The sequence below is a fragment of the Orbicella faveolata genome, unplaced genomic scaffold (assembly GCF_042242905.1).
Source record: "Orbicella faveolata isolate gen_17 unplaced genomic scaffold, um_ofav_v1 contig_25, whole genome shotgun sequence".
Classification (NCBI taxonomy): domain Eukaryota; kingdom Metazoa; phylum Cnidaria; class Anthozoa; order Scleractinia; family Merulinidae; genus Orbicella; species Orbicella faveolata.
In genome coordinates this window covers 11,428,704-11,448,180 of record NW_028301553.1, presented here as the reverse complement: position 1 = coordinate 11,448,180, position 19,477 = coordinate 11,428,704, and the positions used below count along the sequence as shown (strand labels likewise).

At 38.3% G+C, this 19,477-nt stretch overlaps 1 protein-coding gene and 1 pseudogene across 2 annotated transcripts; both read left to right on the top strand.

The window, feature by feature from the left end:
* The first annotated feature begins 1,358 nt into the window (after positions 1-1,358).
* On the top strand, positions 1,359-19,212 carry LOC149108952 (uncharacterized). 2 transcript variants are annotated; one of them, XM_089294945.1, is made up of 9 exons: positions 1,359-1,607; positions 7,826-7,939; positions 9,388-9,546; positions 10,060-10,187; positions 11,797-11,905; positions 12,671-12,771; positions 13,267-13,427; positions 17,640-17,780; positions 18,926-19,212. In XM_089294945.1, exons 1-9 carry the CDS (start codon positions 1,500-1,502, stop codon positions 19,036-19,038), a joined length of 1,134 nt encoding a protein of 377 aa, XP_089151071.1. In that variant the 5' UTR covers positions 1,359-1,499; the 3' UTR covers positions 19,039-19,212. The 2 variants fall into 2 exon arrangements, with proteins under 2 accessions (XP_089151071.1, XP_089151072.1); XM_089294946.1 differs by lacking the exon at positions 9,388-9,546.
* Positions 15,880-17,378, top strand: LOC149108953 (uncharacterized; annotated as a pseudogene).
* Positions 19,213-19,477: the final 265 nt, after the last annotated feature.

Sequence of the window (19,477 nt, the reverse complement as noted above, 5' to 3'; positions counted from 1 at the left end):
GTGTCCTGTTATGTTTGTCGTGTCCTGTTATGTTTGTCCCGTGATCGTCCCTTGACCACTCGTGCTGGGTCTCCTTCATTGGTGTACTGCACAGTGGTGGCTTTTTTGTCGTGTAAAACCTGTCGTGTTGTAGTGTGTTTGAATTTTTGACCGAAGTAGGCGGGGTTCGATTCCCCGGCGAAGTTGGCGAACTGGCTACATTGAGTAGGGGTTCCCTACCTTAGGTGAACCATCTAGATGGCTTTGCACTCCCAGCCACTATGATGGATGAGCCTGTAGGTCAGCAAGCATTGCACAGCCCCTCGGGGAGCTTGGCTGTCCACCTTAAACACAAAAACGCTCTTAGCTCCTCTGCGCTTTTTGAAACATGCCCATTTTCGACAGAGTCTCCATTTCGTTTGGTTTTAAAACGAGTAACACTGTGGACGAGAATGGAACATGGCTGAGTACAAGCTGTTGTAAAAAGGCAGAAACAGCTGTCTGCATCTGGTGTAGGCTCTCGGGGAATTTTTCTGCATGGTGTTTGGAGAGCTGAAGATTACGACTGATGGCAGGAATATAGGACCTTATACGACTGCCAGTTTATCTTTTACTTCGAACATCTTTTCTAGTACTGGCGGCTGTTTAAAAGATAAATTACTCATGGAAGGCTTTTTTCTTTTTCTTTTTACTGAATAAGCTTTTTAACATACACTTTTGTTTTCCAGTAAGTCAATTTCTCGACTGGTTTTCTGAACAACATTCTGTGATTACTTTTTCTGCGTAAAAGCTTGTGAGATCTTGTGAAAAGGGGAAACTGAAATTAAGGATTTGGTTGCTAGGGGATATCTTGTGCGATTACTGTAGCTGTAGCATTTTATCCAGGAGCAACAGTAATAAGCTTACCTTTCGTTACTATATTTTATAAAACTGTTGCTCGTACACGGGCACCGGCGCACCCAACGGATCGCTTCGGTAAACTATCTGTTCGGAAGGCCTTTAATCCCCTCTGATTTTCTTAAGGGAATTGTCACCTCGAACTGTCTGTTGTTTCGGGATTGTCAAAAATGTCGTTTTGGGTACCGAAAAAAGGTCAGCTATCATTTTCGGAAAGGCGATAAGACTTAAGGTTTTCGGGAAATGGAAAAAAATCCCTAATAAATTCGAGAATACTCAAGTTCCCCTAGAATAACCAAACAGATAAAACTTTTTTAGCGCAACCTAAAATTAAACTAGGGAGCTTTAAAAGTACTCCAGATAGCCTAAAACAGCGTTTAATAGCATTCGAGAGGAAACGGTACGCCCGCTCATTCTTCCACGGAGAATTTTCATATTCTCTTACATAACAGGTACTTTGTATCCAAAAAACCGCTGACTTTGTCAATGGCGTCTGCAAAGTGCAAAGGAACGAGAGGAACTCGCAAACCCTCGCAACAAACTCATCATCTGGCGTCGTTCTGCAAAATATGAAATAATCATGAAGAACAAGCTTCAGTTGGTACTGGATAATTTCTCAGGAGATGAATAGGAAGGTTGTTCGAGGCATAAACATGCTCACACAACTCCACCAATATGAGCCTCCAAAATGGGCTTCTTCGCTCAAAAATATTCCAGAGCACTTTGTGAAGGTTAGGTATTAAAATGCTCTTAGTATAGCATTAGAAACGAGCTTGGTATTGATTGGTATTGCTTGTCATTGATTATCAATTTTTATCGATTGCATACCTTGTGGTAGATAGGTGGGTGAGTGAGTTGGTCTTGGGACATTCCATTTTTATCCGCACCCCCCTTATGGAAGGGCAGATTCCGACACCCTAGTTTTTTGTTGTCAGAACCTTTGAAGTTTGCATCCGAGGGGTTCAAAATTTTGTCGGCTTCTTTGAAAAAATATTCCAACAGGCCCTGTGTCAGAGGTTGCCTTCCATAGGGGGTGTGCAGATAAAAAATGGAATCTCCCCTTCCCCACTGTATAAATATGTTTAGCTATATTGTATAGCACTGAGATTTTCCATGTGAGATGTGACAAGGACTGGTCATGATTTGCAGGTGTTAATCAGGGCATATGTACTTAATCCCTAGTCAGTGTAAAACGCAGACTGCAGACTGGGTGTAAATGCAGACTGAGGGTAAAATGCAGACTGTAGAGTGCAGACCAGGGGTAAAAATAATGCAGACTGAGTGACATAAGATATTAATAATAAAAAACGAGTCATAAGGATAAAATAAAGAGTGTTCGTACCCGTAAAATGTTTTGCGTGATTAAATGAAGTTGAATTTTGTATACGTTGAGTTTCGGTATATCTTCGATCAAAATGGTCATACTAACGATTATTTGAGAACGCCGAAATGTTATAATTTCTTGTGTTTGGATAGCCGACTGTCACCTTTCAGCAAATACCAATTCACAAACCTCTTGATATATTAAAGTCGAGTACAAAGATTGAATGTCTTTCACCAACTAGGCTCGATACCTACAAGTTTAGCTTGCCCCGTTGTTGTGCTGTCGTGTTTTGCTTGCCTTGTGTTCCGAACAATTCCAAGGCCATTTGAAGCAACTAAGACACGTGGTGGTTTGAACATTATTAAGACTTTGTTGATGAAAACAGGATGAAGGAAATGCGCTGCAAGAGTTCGTCGGTCCCAGACCTAATCGTGTAAACAAAATTCAAAATGGCTGACACATAAACAAAGTTAAGATGCATAGAATTACAATTAGTTTGGGCCCTTGTGGGAAACTTGGTTCAACAAAATGGGGAGTTCAGGAACTCGAGGTTGATAATATAATGTTTGACTAAGGCTAGGAAACGCCTTTTGGTTTGAGTTTTTTGGATTTTGGAAAAAAAATTACGGATATGCGTACGAACACTCCCAAGTCTTCATTTGATCCGGATTTGATCCTTGCGTTTTTATTATTAATATTTTATTTTACCTTCAGTCTGCATTTTACCCCTGGTCTGCAGTCTGCAGTCTGCAGTCTGCATTTTACCCTCAGTCTGCATTTTACCCCTGGTCTGCAGTCTGCATTTTACACTGACCGCTTAATCCCTCTGTTTCCTTCCCTTCCCTGACATTCTATATCGGAATTGAACCCAGGCAGGAGAAGAGAGTCCAAGATAACTACATGCACATGCTCAGAATGCATCCCCCCCCCCCCCCCCTCCCCTAGCCTGTGAGCGCAGACGTATTTCCGGCTGTTGCTCGTCTCCGCTGAAAAATAACGTCTGTGAACCCGAGCCAGGAAACGATTTTTCTGACGTAGGGATTTTAAGCCTATCACAGTTTAGCTCAAGTAGCCCCAGAACTACTGTGCAAGGTATTCACTGCGAGGAGCACTTGAGTTTCATTTTATCATGGAATCTGATTAGCCAAGGAGAAACAAAAGTCATTACATCACAGAAATTGTTTCCTGGCTCGGGTTCGCAGATGTTATTTTCAGCAGAGACAAGCGACAGCCTTTTTTTTTGTTGTTGAAAGTTTTGACACTTTAATTGTGATTCACACTACTTACAAACAATGGTATGTCTACTTACACTATTTACAAAAGTAATACAAATACTAAAGTTCATTACATTACTGACAAAATGGTTTTATACAATTCAATTACTTACTTACAATTCAATTACTTACACTACTTACAATTCAATGCAATTACAGGAGCTACTTACAATAATACAATTTGCATAACTTACTTTACTAAACAATACAAATACTTATTTAACTTATGATACCACTTCTTACACTACTTACAAAATAATATGATTACTGATGCTACTTACATTCATATTAAAGCAATGAGCAACAAAATAAAAGATACATTCATATTAAAATAAAAAGGCAATAAAATAAGATGGACATAATTAATTATATTGGAGTGAACACCCATTTCTTTTCAAAGAAGTTTTTCTTGTTGATATCTTTTTCAGTTTCGTATTTAATGTTAAGTTTTGGTTGCAGTCCTTTTTAGGAAGTGTTTGGCTTCTTCTGCAGTCCCACAAAAATAATTTTCCAATTACTATGAAATAGTTTAATAAATTTGATATAGGGCATTGTTTGGATAAAACTCCAAATAAAACGTTTTGTGCAGATAGATGGACTGGCTGATCCGATATATGGTACCAGTACGATTCGAAATCAGTCCAGACCGTTTTGGAGTGAGGGCATTCACAGAAAAGGTGATATGAATTCTCAGGTTCATCATTACAAAAAGTACATGCATCATTAATTCTAAATCCAATTTTGCATAGTTTGCTGTTAGTGTAGAAAATAGAATTAATTACTTTGTATTGGAAGGCCTTGACATACGACTCCAGTGCAACTAAATGTGGTAACGAGAAGATTTCTTTAAATTGTTGGGTTGCGAAATTAAAATCACTCTTCAATTTGTGGATATTATTAGGAGGTTGAGCTTTTTTTGAAACCAGCAGTGAGTAATAATCTTTTGATTTTTTGTCTCTAATATCGAATATTTTATTTTCAATTATAAGTGATGGAGATATGATTGGTGTATCTAGGCTGATTTCTTTTAAATGTGAAGGTATAGAATGACAGAGGGCCGCCCATTGTAGAAAATTGCTTTTGTTGATTTTGTTCGAAAAATAGTTATAGGAGTCTGTTGTATTTAAGTTGAATAGAAGATTGTGTGTGTAAACAATTCCCAACTTAAAGTAATTTTTATAATAAACCGGCTTGTTGTCTATTCGGATCTCTTTGTTATTCCAAATAATATTTTTCCAATCACTTTCTGAAGCAAAAGATTTGCGGAACTTCAGCCACCATGACAAAAGTTCGTGGTAAAATTGAGAAGATATTGTGTAATCAGAAACTTCATAATTACAATTTAGAAAGAACAGACCTCCTACAAGCTCTAACAGATGAAGTAAATACATCTTCCATGTTGCATTTGAGTCATTAAATAGTCGTTTTAGCCAGGCCAACCTTAAAGATTTCACCATGCTTTCCAAATCTATCATTCTTAGACCGCCTTTTTCATAATCGTTTATTACTGACATGCGAGTTACTCTGTCTGTACCTTTCCATAAGAACTTGAATAACAACTGATTCAGTTTATTCACAATTTCCTTTAGTGTAGGAAGTAACAAACATATGTGGACGAACTTTGGGATCAGAAAAGATTTAATTATTGTCACCTTGCCATAAATAGACAGGCCCCTAGAGGACTAAATATTAATGATTTTTTAATACTATCTAGCCTTTCAATAAAGTTCTTCTCCTTTAATAATTTCTGATCATATGGGAAATATACAACCAGAGCTTTAATCAGGATTTTAGGCCACTTAATACCAAATATTCTTCTTTACTTTCTTTTAAAGATCCTATGCACATACCCTCAGTTTTTGAGCAACTGATCTTGAGACGTGAAATGTTTCGAAACCTGTCTAGTAGTTCAATTAAAACTTCGGCTGAGTTACAATGTAGCATCTGCTAATATCGCTGTGGTGTCATCAGCATACTGTAAAAGTTTCCTGTCTTGCTCTTCTCTGATACAAATTCCTTTAATTTCTGAATTCTGTCTAATGGCGATAGCCAGTGTTTCTACAGTTATTACGAACAGATATGGAGACAGTGGGTCTCCCTGCCGAACTCCTCGTTCCAGCGTAAAGAAATTTGAAGTCATACCATTGTTCAAGATACAGCTTTGTATATTTTTATAGAAGACTTTAACCCAGTGAAGGAAATCTGGACCAAAATTGAATGCCTCAAGGCTTTTAAAAAGAAATTCCCATTCAACACTGTCAAATGCCTTTTGAAAATCAATGAATAGCATTAAACCGGGAATGTTTTCTTTCCCAGTAAAGTCCATGACATCGTAAATAGATCGAATAGTTTTGCCTATAAAATGATCTCTTACATAACCTGTCTGATTAGGATAAATAATGTCAGGCAAGACTTCTTTTATCCTTGATGCAATTGCTTTGGTCATTATTTTTGTATCTACATTAACAAGGGAGATTGGACACCAGTTTTCTAAAAGTGAACGATCTTTCCCTTTCTTTTCAATTAGTGTGATGATTGCTTGTTTTTGAGAACTAGACATCTCACCTTTTTCAAAACATTCATTAATGCAGTTCATAAAGCTATCGTTAATTACTGGCCAAAATGTCTTATAGAATTCAATAGAGTCACTGGGTGTAGTTTCGTATTCTTGCTTTGCCTTTCTAAGCTCATCTTGGAGATTTGATTCTGTTGCATTTCCTTCCTTGGCTTTTTCCTTTGAGTAGTTAATGGCATGTGCCCTTATCTTATATTATTTTGATCCAATCCCAAACGTTACCACTGTCCGAAAGTTCTTTGCGTCCCTCTGCCGTCCATTAACTGGAAGCATTTCAGTAACATTATTTACGTATTCTTCATCCTTCAACATGGAACAGTTCATTTTCCAATACCCGGGACCTTTAAGCTTATTTTCTAGCTCTCCAATCTCTATCAAAATTGCATCATGGTCTGTTTGAATGGCTGGAATTATATCACTTGATTTCACTAAATCATTCAAATTATTAGAAATCAACCAATAATCAAGACGGCAAAACATTCTTGGAGACTTTTGACTCCAGGTAAAACTCCTTGTGTCTGGGTTTTTAATTCTCCAAATATCAACCAGATCGAGTTGATTTTGTAGGCAATCAATGCAGGCAGTAACTGATTTTCTTTGAATAAGTATACCTCCCTTTTTATCAATTTCTGGATTTAAAGGGCAATTGAAATCGCCTCCTATAATAATATTATCTTCCGTATCTAAGTTTTCTCTTTGTAGCATTGCAAGTAAATTATTGAAGAACGAGATGAGATCTTTGTCCTTGTTCGGTGTATAAACATTTATTAAAACATATGTTTTGTCTTTGATATCAGCCTTAACAATGATGAAGCGTCCCAAAGGGTCCAGGATCTTTTGATGGATGGTACAATCAAAGCCATTCTTAATCAAGATAGCAACAGCCTGAAATACGTCTGCGTTCGCAGGCTACCCGCCCTGAAAATAAAGCAATCTTGTCCCCAGAGCTGGCACATTTTGGGTCAGCGGTGACCAAATGTGTGACACTCTGCACCAGAACCCGAAAATTTTGGTTTCTGTTTAATTGTGCTCATCTTCTCAAGTTCAATAATGGTTTGAACATGCCTAGAGAGTGACTGCTGTGACTAATGCTGACTCTTGTTGATTTCTCCCAGAGGTGCTGATTCTTGGTGCTCACCAATTGGCCTCTGGGAATGAGATTATTTATTTGTGCCTTTCTCATTCCCAGAATCTTTGCTTTTCTTGGTACAGTATGGGATGGGACGGGACGGGATGGGACAAACCAAAAAAAATTAGATTCCCTGAGAGGATCTTCATACTGTACCAAGTTTAAAGACTATTTTTACAGATAATAATTTTAAAAAAATTAAAAATATTGCCTTTAAAAATTACAATTGGTTTGAATGAAAATCACTTATATCACTACAATTATGAAAAAAACGATGGCTTTGTGTTTGCTTGAGCCAGCTGCTCAACAGTACGAATATTAGGGAAGAGCAAAGGGTCTGGGAGAGAGATTGCTAAAGAAAAAGTAAATGGTACTATTTCTCTTCTTATGGTCAGACCTGGAGCTTCAATTTATTGGTATTTCAACTACAGATAGCCTTGTTCTTGATTGATTTGCCTTGACAACATCTCACTTAAGTCAAGCATTCTGCCTTTTTTAATGCTTAATCAAACTCTAAAAAACTGTCATTTTGCCAAGGAGGGAAACAAAATATGTCTATAATTTAATGAGCCTGTAATCTACATGTAACAGCAGTTCTAACTGACAATAGTTATTTTGATCTAACTGTAGGTATTGCTGTTTTGTAGCTTGCACAGCGGAACACTCCAATCCATCCATGGAACATTCCAAACTATCCAAAGGAGTTTTCATTGTTTATCAAAAGGGATGACTTGACAGGGAGCACTCTGTCTGGAAATAAGGTACGAAGTTTACTCACTCCCAACAGGTTTTTTTAGTTGCTTGTCAAGATTGCATGTCAATGTGAAAATACATTAATCAATTGCAGTAGTGGTCATTTTTTTACAGTACCTTTAACATCCCACCCCCAGGTGCATTGTATTACAGTTTAAATGAGTGTAAAGAGCCAAGTGAGTAACTGTCGTTAACTGGTGGATATGGGAAGGATCACTGATTTCCTTTTCCCAGTCATATACTGAAAGTTTGCCCTGGATTTTTGATGTTTTGAAAATCACAGGCCAGTGACACATTCATATTCAATTTAGATACATTAAATGAACCCAAATTTATTCCTAAAGAAAAAGAATTGAATACCAGTAAAGAACTGAGTGTATATTGTTTATCTTCTTTACTGCACGACTGCCATTAATTTATTGCAACATTACCTCGGATGACATATAAATTATGTTATTTGCTGGCTTAGGGTTGGTCTGTATGGTGGAAAACTGTGACAGAGGTCTTGAAAATGCAAGCCCAAGGTTACAGTTTTTCACTATACGGATCGACCCTAAGCCGGCAAATAACATGTTTTTTTTTTTTTTCTGTAGTAAATTTGTTTTACAGATTACAAATGGGTTTGTTTCCGCAACTTTATACATTGAATCGGATTCCGGGCCATCTACCAAGGATTTGTAAAAAATCTTCGCAACAAGCAAGTAACTGTGATACTAGACAAAGAAAGATGTATTGATTAAAGAACAAATTATTATTTTTCGAACTACTTTATGTTAGTTCTCCAAAATTGTTTTTCCGGTGTGAAATTTTGTGTGAAGTTTGAAGTTTTACTACAAAAACAATTTCTGTCAGTCACTGCTATTAAAATCACTTGAAATCAGACTTTTCTACTGTAAATTGAGTAGCAGAAAGTGAGGAAATTTGTTAAGTGTATTCCACAGAAATTCTCCTAAATGTACGACAACGATCAGACAGGTAAACTCGACTGAAATTGACTCCAATTTTATGGTGAGAGAAACGCTTGGTTACAGTGCCAAGCTACAAACAACCAAGCAAACTGTCACAACTTCAAAACACTCAATTGAATTTACCTACAGTGACTTTCCTTGGCATTTTAAAGTGAACAGATATAAACTTGTATTGACTAATTGTTGATGGAGGTGTAAACAAAGCAAAAGATTGACGATTACTGCTAACCTTTAGGAGCAAAATTTAGGAGCTGTAATCGCTACAGTGGGGAAAAACTCTGGCCCGTGGGCTGTGTTGCAAAAAGCTGGTCTGATCACGAGCACGTCATTAGGCAATCAAATTCAAGGATTTAGGATTCCGGCCTGCTCAGATGCTTGAGAAAAAAATAAGCTACAATATCCTCTAATTCCTTCATGAAGGAGATAATTTTTATTCAGATCTTTTGTTAAATTAAATACCAGCTACTAGTAATTCTTAATTGGTTTAGGTTCGTAAGTTGGAGTTTCTATTGGCTGATGCTTTAGGCAAGAAGTGCGACACAATTTTGACATGTGGTGGGATTCAGTCCAATCATTGTAGAAGCACTGCAGTTGCTGCTAGACAACTTGGCTTGAATTGTTACTTGTTCCTATGGAATTGTCAACAGGCATGTCTGAAATAAACTCCTAACTGCAAACAAAGCCTGTATTTCACAGTCAGGTAGCTTTGATATTGATTAATTAATTCAATAGCCATGGCCATATTTGTGATGACTCCTGGTTTACCCCAGCCCCAAATTCGATGTTGTGCAATTAGTGCTGTGGTCTGCATGGTTAGGAAAAAGCAATTGCTTGAGGAAAAGAGGGAAAATTTGTCTAAAATATTCAAAAACATAATTATACAGTGTATATATCTCAGAACTTTGTTGCCTGTTGTAGATCTAATAGATCTCTTGATGTGCAGGTAAATTCGCAAGAAATTTTGAGTACTGCCTTTGCCAGTTAAGAAGAATTTGTATTGCGAAGTTCTGTACATTGCTACAAAAACCTGAAAGAACATGTAAGGTTGCGTTAATTCTTGGGACAGTCAATGACCTATAGCAGAATGAAGTCCATGTGACAGAGTTAATTGAAGTTGATAATTTCTGATCAAGGTTTTCTTGCTGCTATTAACAATACAGATTACAAACATTGGATGTAAAGGGAATCTTCTTTTAAACAGAATGGTTGGAAGTCATGTTATTGTTGTTCCACCACTTCAGTACAAATCAGGTCTCGAACAAATGATGGAAAAGCTGGCAGAAAAGTTGTAAGTAGCATGCATACAGTCATGTATCAAGGTCCTATTTAGCACTCTTTTGTTTAAGTAACAGTTAATATCAGCCAGGGAGGGTTTGGGAGGAGGTTGTTACCGAGAGGTCTGAAAAAAATCAATTTTGCATTCTTCTAAGAGGAAGATTTTAAGAACGAATTTAATTAAATTGGATCTCATTGTCTGTTTAATTATTGTTTTTTTGAACAGATATTTTATTTTGTATATTAAGAAACTAGGCTGCTGTTAGTTAACTGGTACAAATGTATCTGGTGTTTTCCCCTTGTTTCTCCTTAACTGCCCATCTTTTCCAACTTGCTAAGAACATAAATGTCTTTATTGATAGCTGTTTTGGCCAAAGCCTAAACTGGAGTTAATGTTTAGCTCAATAGATCCCTACGCTCCACGCCTAGGTGTTTTTCCGGCAATCGATTTCCCGCGCCATTGTTTTCAGCCAATCAAAAGATTGATCCGCACGTGCTTTCAGATCACCAGCCAATCAGCTCCAAGTAGTTTCACTTGCTTCATGCTCGAGTACACCGATCGCAGTCGATCTCCACTCACAATTCAGCTTCTTGCTTGACCCGAGCGTTTATTTCCCCTCCCACCCTCCACTTTCATCTCGCATTTCCAGGGGTTACCACTCTTAGGCGTAGCTCTTTACATAGGTGCCTACGTTTTATCTGCTTCGTTTTTGTTACCTTATATAGACATTATGTATGTTTCTATATACACATGCATAAAAAAACCTTTAAAGTTGTTGTTAATAAATGGTTTTGGGGATAAGTGTTGCTGGCGACAACCCTTCAGTCCCGCACTGAAGCGATGCCTGGGTTGCCTTAGCTTGGGTGAGAAACAGTGGTCACATCCACTTCCCCTCGCTATCATCCCTCCAGGAGCTTGGCATAGGTACATGCCACCCTGCCTCTGTGCCCCATGACACCCATCTCACGGTCTTATATGCCACCCGCTGACACTAGCCCCGAGTACTGGCCTTGCACATCGCAGGCAGCTCTCGGGTCCAGGACAACTCTTATCCCCACACCTTTCTCCCACTTAAATGGTGTCTTTTCTATTGCGCACGACATTAACAAGCTATTTGGTATTCTAAGAAGGTCAAGAAATGTTGGCAACAAAGAGAATGAGGAAAAATAACGGTGACCTCAGTTTATGATTAAATTACAAATTTGAAATAACTAGTTAAGTAATAAATTATTATTAATAATGCTATACAATAGCTACTGTAAAATTCTTTGTTTGTAAGTAGCTACTTAACAATATAAACATGCATATTACTATTATGCCAGATTTAAATCCAGTCATGAAACCCTTGAAACTGCAAGATGCATAGTTTTTGGATTCAGCCTCATTTACAGAATTGTTGAAAGTGAAATGGAGAATTATTCATGAAGTTTCAAACTGCAAAATTCACACTTTGCTGTCAGGGAGAAGGCTTGACCATATTTGCACCTAGTAGGCATTGAAGTGTAATTGAGTACACAAAGCTTAAAGGTTTTCCACACATGAAATGCTAAATCCACCTCTGCTTTTCTTACTGAATCAGATTGTTTTGTATGTTTTCTTTGAACTTTTTTCATTCTTTCAGAAAACAACAGGGTTCCTCTGCCTATCTAATTGAGGTAGGGGGCTCTTCATACATGGGAATTTTTGGTTGCTTAACAGCATTTGAAGAAATGATGAACCAGGGGAAACAAGTAGTGGAAACTGTGTATAAATGTTGTTTTCGACATCAATAGTTTCAGGAGTAGATGTGGTTTAAACTGTTTCTCTTATCAATAGTATCTAGATACATGTGTGACCTGTATTAATAATTAAAGAATTGCTGCTGACTGTATATCTTCATACGTATACATAAGGGTTTTGCATGGGCTTTTAACTTGGAGAGCTTGCATGTGGGAGGTAGGGCATTCAAGCAGCATTTAATGTGATTTGGAAATGTACATGTACTGACATTTTACAAGATAGTGTCAAACTTGTTGCATGGCTATTGTTAGGAAGTCACAAATAATTCAATGATTTTGTCCTGAAAACTTGTTTCTTGGCTATTTGTGTTTGAGGTATAGTGTTCTGTGAGGAAAATTGGTAGCAGAGGGGGCAGGGGGTGGGGGGATCACAGGTTGTATCCATATTAGCATGTTAAGGTAGGTCCCAGAAACCTTAATCTATCTTGTTTTATTCTGACACTTGTCATTAACACTTGGAAATGGTCTTCTTCTTCTACTTTATTGCTGCTCCACTGCAATATTGTACAATGTACAACAATGAACTGTGTGTTAAATGAAGACCTTCTGCCTGGGTTCGTAAACCTGCACACCCAACTTACTATGCAATGAACTAGGAAAGGAAAAAAAAAATACAGTGTATGGTTGACCCGAGTCTTGGAGCTAAAACAGTTTTCTTGTATTTACGTAGTTTGTGCAATAAAAGGGGAATTGAAAATATTTTTTTGCATGTTTCAGAACCTATTGGAGAATTTTGATGACATTGTAATAACAGTTGGCAGTGGGGGAAGTGCAGCAGGAATTGCCATCGCTAACTATCTGACAGGATCAAAACTGAAGTAAGATTTTTACTTTTGTACACAGAAGATACAGTAGACACTAGACACTGGACACTGGATGCTAGACACTAGACACTGGGCACCAGGATACTGGATGCTGGGTGCTGGACACCACAGACATTTGATGTATAACACTAGTTAGGAGACACTCGGCATTTGCAACAAGAAACAGGACACCACATCCTAGACACTGAATGCCAGCTATGAATATATATCTTATGGATACAATGTACTTAAGACAGTAGGCAATGGATACTCCACAACTTTACAATAGACATTGGTCACTAGACACTTGACATAAAAATGAAATACCACACACTGAGAACTAGACACTGGTCACTACAGTGTGTGCATGTGTGTCAGAAACAGTTCACTACACAATAGTTGCAGAAACAGGACAGTAGTCACTGGACACTAAGACTAATCACTTTATTCTTTATTAAAACATAGGTATGAAACCTGACCGTCTTAACTGATTGTCTCTTGTGCATGTAGCTGTCATGCTGTAAATGTGTGTGATAATGCAGCATATTTTTATGACAAAATTAATGAGGACCTAAGGATGGGAGGATTAGACGTCCAAGCAGAAGATATAATTGATATTATTGAAGGATACAAGGGAAAAGGATATGCTATATCCTCTCAGGAAGAATTAGGTAAATGTCTCATTTTATTTTGGATATTGTGACATTTTTGAAAATATACACAATGTACTCCATATGTACTCAAGATCTGAGTAGTCTCTCAACATAGTTTGTTATAACAGCTCCTTCATTGTATAGCATTACATGTGTATTGGCTTCAGCGGTGATCAGCACCTGAACTACACAATGTACATGTATGCATTTATATGTCACTACACTTTTACATTCTATTTTTTCGTGGTTGTGAGACTTAGCCCCCAAGCTCTAGGGCCAAAATTTATTACTTATCAGCTAGAAATTATTTTTTCCTGCATAATTTTGACCACTATTTCTTTGTGAAATGTGGGTGTGCATGTACATGTGTAAATTACAAAAAATTAATTATGGCCAAATGGTAGAAAATCCACCATGCTGCAGGATGGTAAGATATTCACTAAGACATCCCAAACAAAGGATAGTCCTGCTTGTCACTGGTCGAGGTCACTGTTCTGGAGGTGTTGCATTCTGTTGCCATCCTGCAAGGGGATTCTAATAATGCAAGGGGATTCTAGTGATGGAAGCATTTTACAAGCATTTTACAAAGCTACGAATAACCCCTCTGAGACTACTACCACTAAGGCTGCATATAACATCTGGCGGCTACAAAACCCCACAGCAAGGCCAAACCTTGATGCAAACAAACTCGCTAATGTTCGCAGGGACATTATCAAGAGTAAAAGACTCACTGAAATGGAACTTGAAACCATACGAGCAAAGGTAAGGCAAACCACCTCCATTCCAGAGGAATTGAACAGATCAATACTTGGGATTGAAGACACTGACAAACAAGAGATGGTTGAAACAAATGTGGACGAAAACACTTCCACATTACCTGAAAGTGCTGGAAGAACACAAAAACCTACAGAAACGAAGCAAGAGGAGAGTATGATAGCAATGAAAAATGATATACTGAGAAAGTGGGAAACAGTCAAAAACCAGGAAATGACTGAGAGGCCACTCCTGCCAAAGATAAAGAAAGATCGCCGTGCCCGTGATACAATTGACACAGCCAACAAAGCCATTAAAGAAATCAAAGAAGGCATCGATGGACCACTCACTATAACTGGCATAAACCAAATTGTATACGCCACTGCCTCGATAATAACAGAGAAAATAGGCCTAAAACCAAGACAACACAGTCGCATACACAAAAAAACAGAAGAGCCTGCTTGGAAAGCAAAAATTAAGAAAGAGATCCAAAAAAAGCGAAGTGACCTTTCGATTCTGACGGAAATACAGAACGGTTCAAACATCAGGGAGAGAAAAAGGAAAGAGATTGAGAAACGCTACGACATAAAAAAACCTGGGGATGTGCCAATTATCAAAGAAAAATTGAAACAACAAATACAAGCTAAGGCGCAAAGGATAAAGAGATTTGAAAAAAGAAACAAACATTTCCGGCAAAATAAGATCTTCAAAGACGACGGCAAAAAGTTCTACCGTGAACTGGGAAAGAAAAAGATTGGTGTGGATGAACCACCGCAGCCGGAAGAAGTTTTGGATTTCTGGAGTAACATCTGGGAGAAAGAAAAATCACATAACAAAGACTCTGCATGGATAAAAGGGCAAGAAGACCTGCACAAAGACCTTAAGGCCCAATCATGGAGAGCAATAAATGTCGAAGAGACCACCTGTGCTATCAACAAAAGCAGCAACTGGAAATCACCTGGAAAGGATAAAGTTTCTAATTTCTGGCTTAAACATCTTGTCAGCTAACATGAAGACCTAGCAAAAGCTTACACAAAGGTTATTGAACACCCCGAAGAAACACCAGAATGGCTTACTGAAGGTATTACATATCTACTACCAAAAACAGAAGAAACAAAAAACCCAAAGAACTATAGACCGATTACTTGTCTTCCTACGATGTATAAGATTCTGACATCCATCATAGCAGAACGAACATACACTTTCTTGAATGAACACCAGCTCCTACCGTCAGAGCAGAAAGGCTGTAAGAGAGGGAGCTACGGATGCAAAGACCAACTCCTGATAAACAAGATGATTCTGGAGGACTGTAAGACCAAGAAAAAGAACCTATCCACAGCCTGGATAGACTATAAGAAAGCATTTGATAGTGTACCTCACACGTGGATAATAAAGTGCATGGAAATCTATAAGATCTGCCCTGTGACTGTCAACTTTATCGCAGAAAGCATGAAATGTTGGAAGACAACGTTACACCTCAACCACGCTGAAGGGTCAATAACATCAAGGCCTATCAATATCAAAAGTGGAATCTTTCAAGGAGACTCTCTCTCTCCACTCCTGTTCTGTCTTGCCCTTGCTCCACTGAGCTCATTACTAAAGGCAACCACTTATGGATATGAAGCCCAGGGTAGAACAATCAGCCACCTCTTTTATATGGACGACCTAAAAACATATGCAAAAAGTGACAGCCAGCAAACCGGCCTACTCAATATTGTAAAGACATTCAGCAATGATATCAAGATGGAATTCGGGCTGGACAAATGCGCTAAAGCCACATTCAAAAGAGGAAAGCTGACAGAAACTTCCGATTTACAACTTGACATTGACACCTGTATCAAGGAACTAGACCAAGAGAACACATATAAATACCTTGGCGTGGATGAAGGTGATGGTATACAGCATGCCAAGATGAAAGAAAGAGTGAGGTAGGAATACTACCGCAGAGTAAGGATGGTCCTAAAAACGGAGCTCAATGCTGCCAATAGATTTGAGGCAATCAACACCTTAGCTATCCCAGTGGTGACCTACAGTTTTAACATAATCGACTGGAAGATGAGTGAAATCAAGAGGTTAGACACAAAAACAAGAAAACTACTCACCCTATCAAAAATGCATCACACAAAAGCAGATGTAGACAGACTCTACCTCCCAAGAAATGCTGGTGGTAGGGGTCTTATCCAATTAGAAGCCTCCTACAAAACAACCACGATAGGGCTCGATACATACCTAAAGAACACTGATGATGCCCTAATCGAACTAGTGCAAGAACATGATGGCAGAAAGAAATTGTACTCTATACAAAGGCAAGCAGAACAATTCAAACAAGAACTAGACCTAACAATACCAGATAAACAAGCAGAAGAAACAACCACCAAATATGCAAAGAGAACCAAACAAATGGCACGAAATAAGACCCAAGAAAAATTAACAAAGCAGTGGGAGAACAAAGCCCTACGTGGAAGATACCCAAAGAGAATAAAGGAGGCAGATGTTGACCACCACAAAACCAACCAGTGGCTCAAAAGCAGTGGACTGAAGGCAGAAACGGAAGGATTCATAATCGCAGCCCAAGACCAAAGCCTAGCTACCAGATCATACCACGCCAGCATTATCAAAGACGGTACTAGCCCCCTATGCAGGATGTGTAACAAATACGACGAAACAATTGACCATATCATGTCTGGGTGTCCTGAACTTGCGAAAACAGAATATACCCACAGACACGATAAAGCAGCCGCGTATATACATTGGAAAGTCTGTCACAACTATAATATAAAGACATCAGAAAAGTGGTATGACCATGAGCCGCAAACAGTTACAGAAAACGAGGATGTCACGATATTATGGGACATGCCAATACACACAGACAGGAAAATAACAGCCAACAGACCCGATATAGTGATTAAAGACCACAAAACGAAAACCTGTAACTTTATTGACATGGCAGTACCATCAGACAGAAACACATCCGTGAAAGTCAGTGAAAAACTATCCAAATATAAGGACTTGGAAATCGAAACAAGCCGAATGTGGGGCATGAGAACGGAAACGATACCAGTTATCATTGGAGCACTTGGAGCTATCAAAAAGGGACTAGAAACTTATCTTGGAAGAATTCCCGGCCAATTAAGCATCAGTGAACTACAAAAGATAACCTTGCTAGGTACAGCACACATTTTGAGGAGGGTGCTATCAAGCTAAAAACTGGCTATCCCCTGGTGCCCCAGGACCATGGTTTGGTCTCGGCCCTAAGGACTCTAAGCAAACATTACGTGAGGACGATAATAATAATAATAATAATAATAATAATAATAATAATAATAATAATAGTAATAATAATCACTTTATTTAAGTGTCGGTGAAACATACATTACTGTATGTTTCAGCATGCAAAAGGTCAATCTTGAAACTCTTTCAGTCATTCTGCATTCTCTCAGCCACTAATTTGTTAATCCAATCAATTATGATGTGCAGAGAGCATTCTAGAGATCTCCAGTACTACAGGAATAATGGTGGACCCTGTGTACAACATTAAGGCAATTAGAGGGATGCTTCATGAGATGAAAAACAATCCTGGGAGATTTAAAGGACACAGAATACTCTACATTCACACCGGCAAGTGATAAGTGGAATAATGCTATTTTAAAGGAGAAGGTCACTCCAAAAAGCGTATATTTTTTGTGAACGCTAATAAAAACCTTGCGCTAAGTTTTAGCCACTCACTGAAGTTTCAGTCTCTAAAGTGCAGGTTTTTCTTATAAAATTTGTTTCCAAACAAGCCCAAAATCTGAACTTTGTTGCCGCCATTTTGAATAGTACTGAGCAGTCAGGCCATGTTTTTGTGACGTCATTCTGTCCTAGATTTTGTCAAAATGGCTTCCGACAGGCTTTTTAACTACCCCTCTTGGTTGTGGCTGGTCTTGAGCCATATTATTTTGAGCCAAACATGCTTGAAACTCTAACATGATACCACTGAAGATAGTGAAGTGGATAATCATTTGAAAAAAAAAAATAGATTTGCTGATGCCAAGTCAGTTGCAGGCTTTTCTCCTTCCCGCCAATTTCGAGTCGGAGGGAATGACGTCACATAAACACAGCCTGGCTGTCAAGAGAAAAATTTCTTTAGGATAGTGGGTACATTAGAGGCTGAAACTTCGGTGAGGGAAAAGCTGAATGTTTACTTGCTATAAGTGAAGACAAAAAAAGTAAGCTTTTTTGAGTGACTTCCTTCTACAAGGAACTGAAGTAATCAGGTGAATCAATGTATTGTTTCAGCAGCATTGCATTTGGCTTTTAATATTCATCTTTTCTTCCTTAAGTTTCATATTTAGTCTCTCAGAAACAGTGATTGCATGCTATGCTGTATGTTCCTCATTGTATAAATGTTTTTGAAGTCTTGTCTTAAATTGTGTGTATTCTTACAGAGTTTCGCTCTAATGTATAAAACACAGGCCAACCGTGAATGTTTCAGTGTGTTGAATTTTGCAAGAATCAAGCATCGAGAATGGAGTAGCACTTCAAGTAAATTGAGACCGAATTCAATACTCGATTCTTGGAAGTATTGAGTATCAAGTGTTGACTTACATTTGCCCAGTACTGAATCATCATACCTTTTTGACCTGAGATCCCCTAATCTGGAAGACTGCATGGCCAGTAATGAAAATTGAAGTCTGCCAGATGTAGTTCTGTTGTTCTGCTTCAAATTTCAACGTTTCAACTACAAGTTCATATACTGTATTATGAATATTTTCCCTTTGTAGGAGGAGTGTTTGGTTTGTATGATGGAAGAATGGATCCATTAGTCAGAAGCTGTGCAATGGGTACAAATGAAGTTCATTACTGGGGAGACTTAAATGATCCTGTGCCATGCTGAATTTCAGAAGCAATCGATGTTTTAATTCTCCTGCTTACATCATTGTCATTGTCAAGTAGATCATGTAGCAAGAATAGCGATTGTCATCACCTGGATGATACTGTCTTCATGTATAATACAGTCCAAGATGTTTTCACAAATAAATGTTATGGCAGTCTGCATCACTAATAAGAATTTGATGATTTGTTTGGTTGATACAGTATTTTTTAATTGCGCACAAATGTCTGGGGTGACCAATTAAAGGTCAGGATGTGCAGTTCCAGAAAATATCCGTACCCACCTCATGAAAGGTCGTTTGAAATTGGTAGGGGGGTGGGGGATTGCAAACATCAATATTTTAAAGGAAAGTAAGAAGCTAAACTGGAATTTCCACCAGGGTGGTAGTCTCCTTGGCAGCCGTTTTTGGGATGACACGTATGCAGACATCCCAAAAAACGAC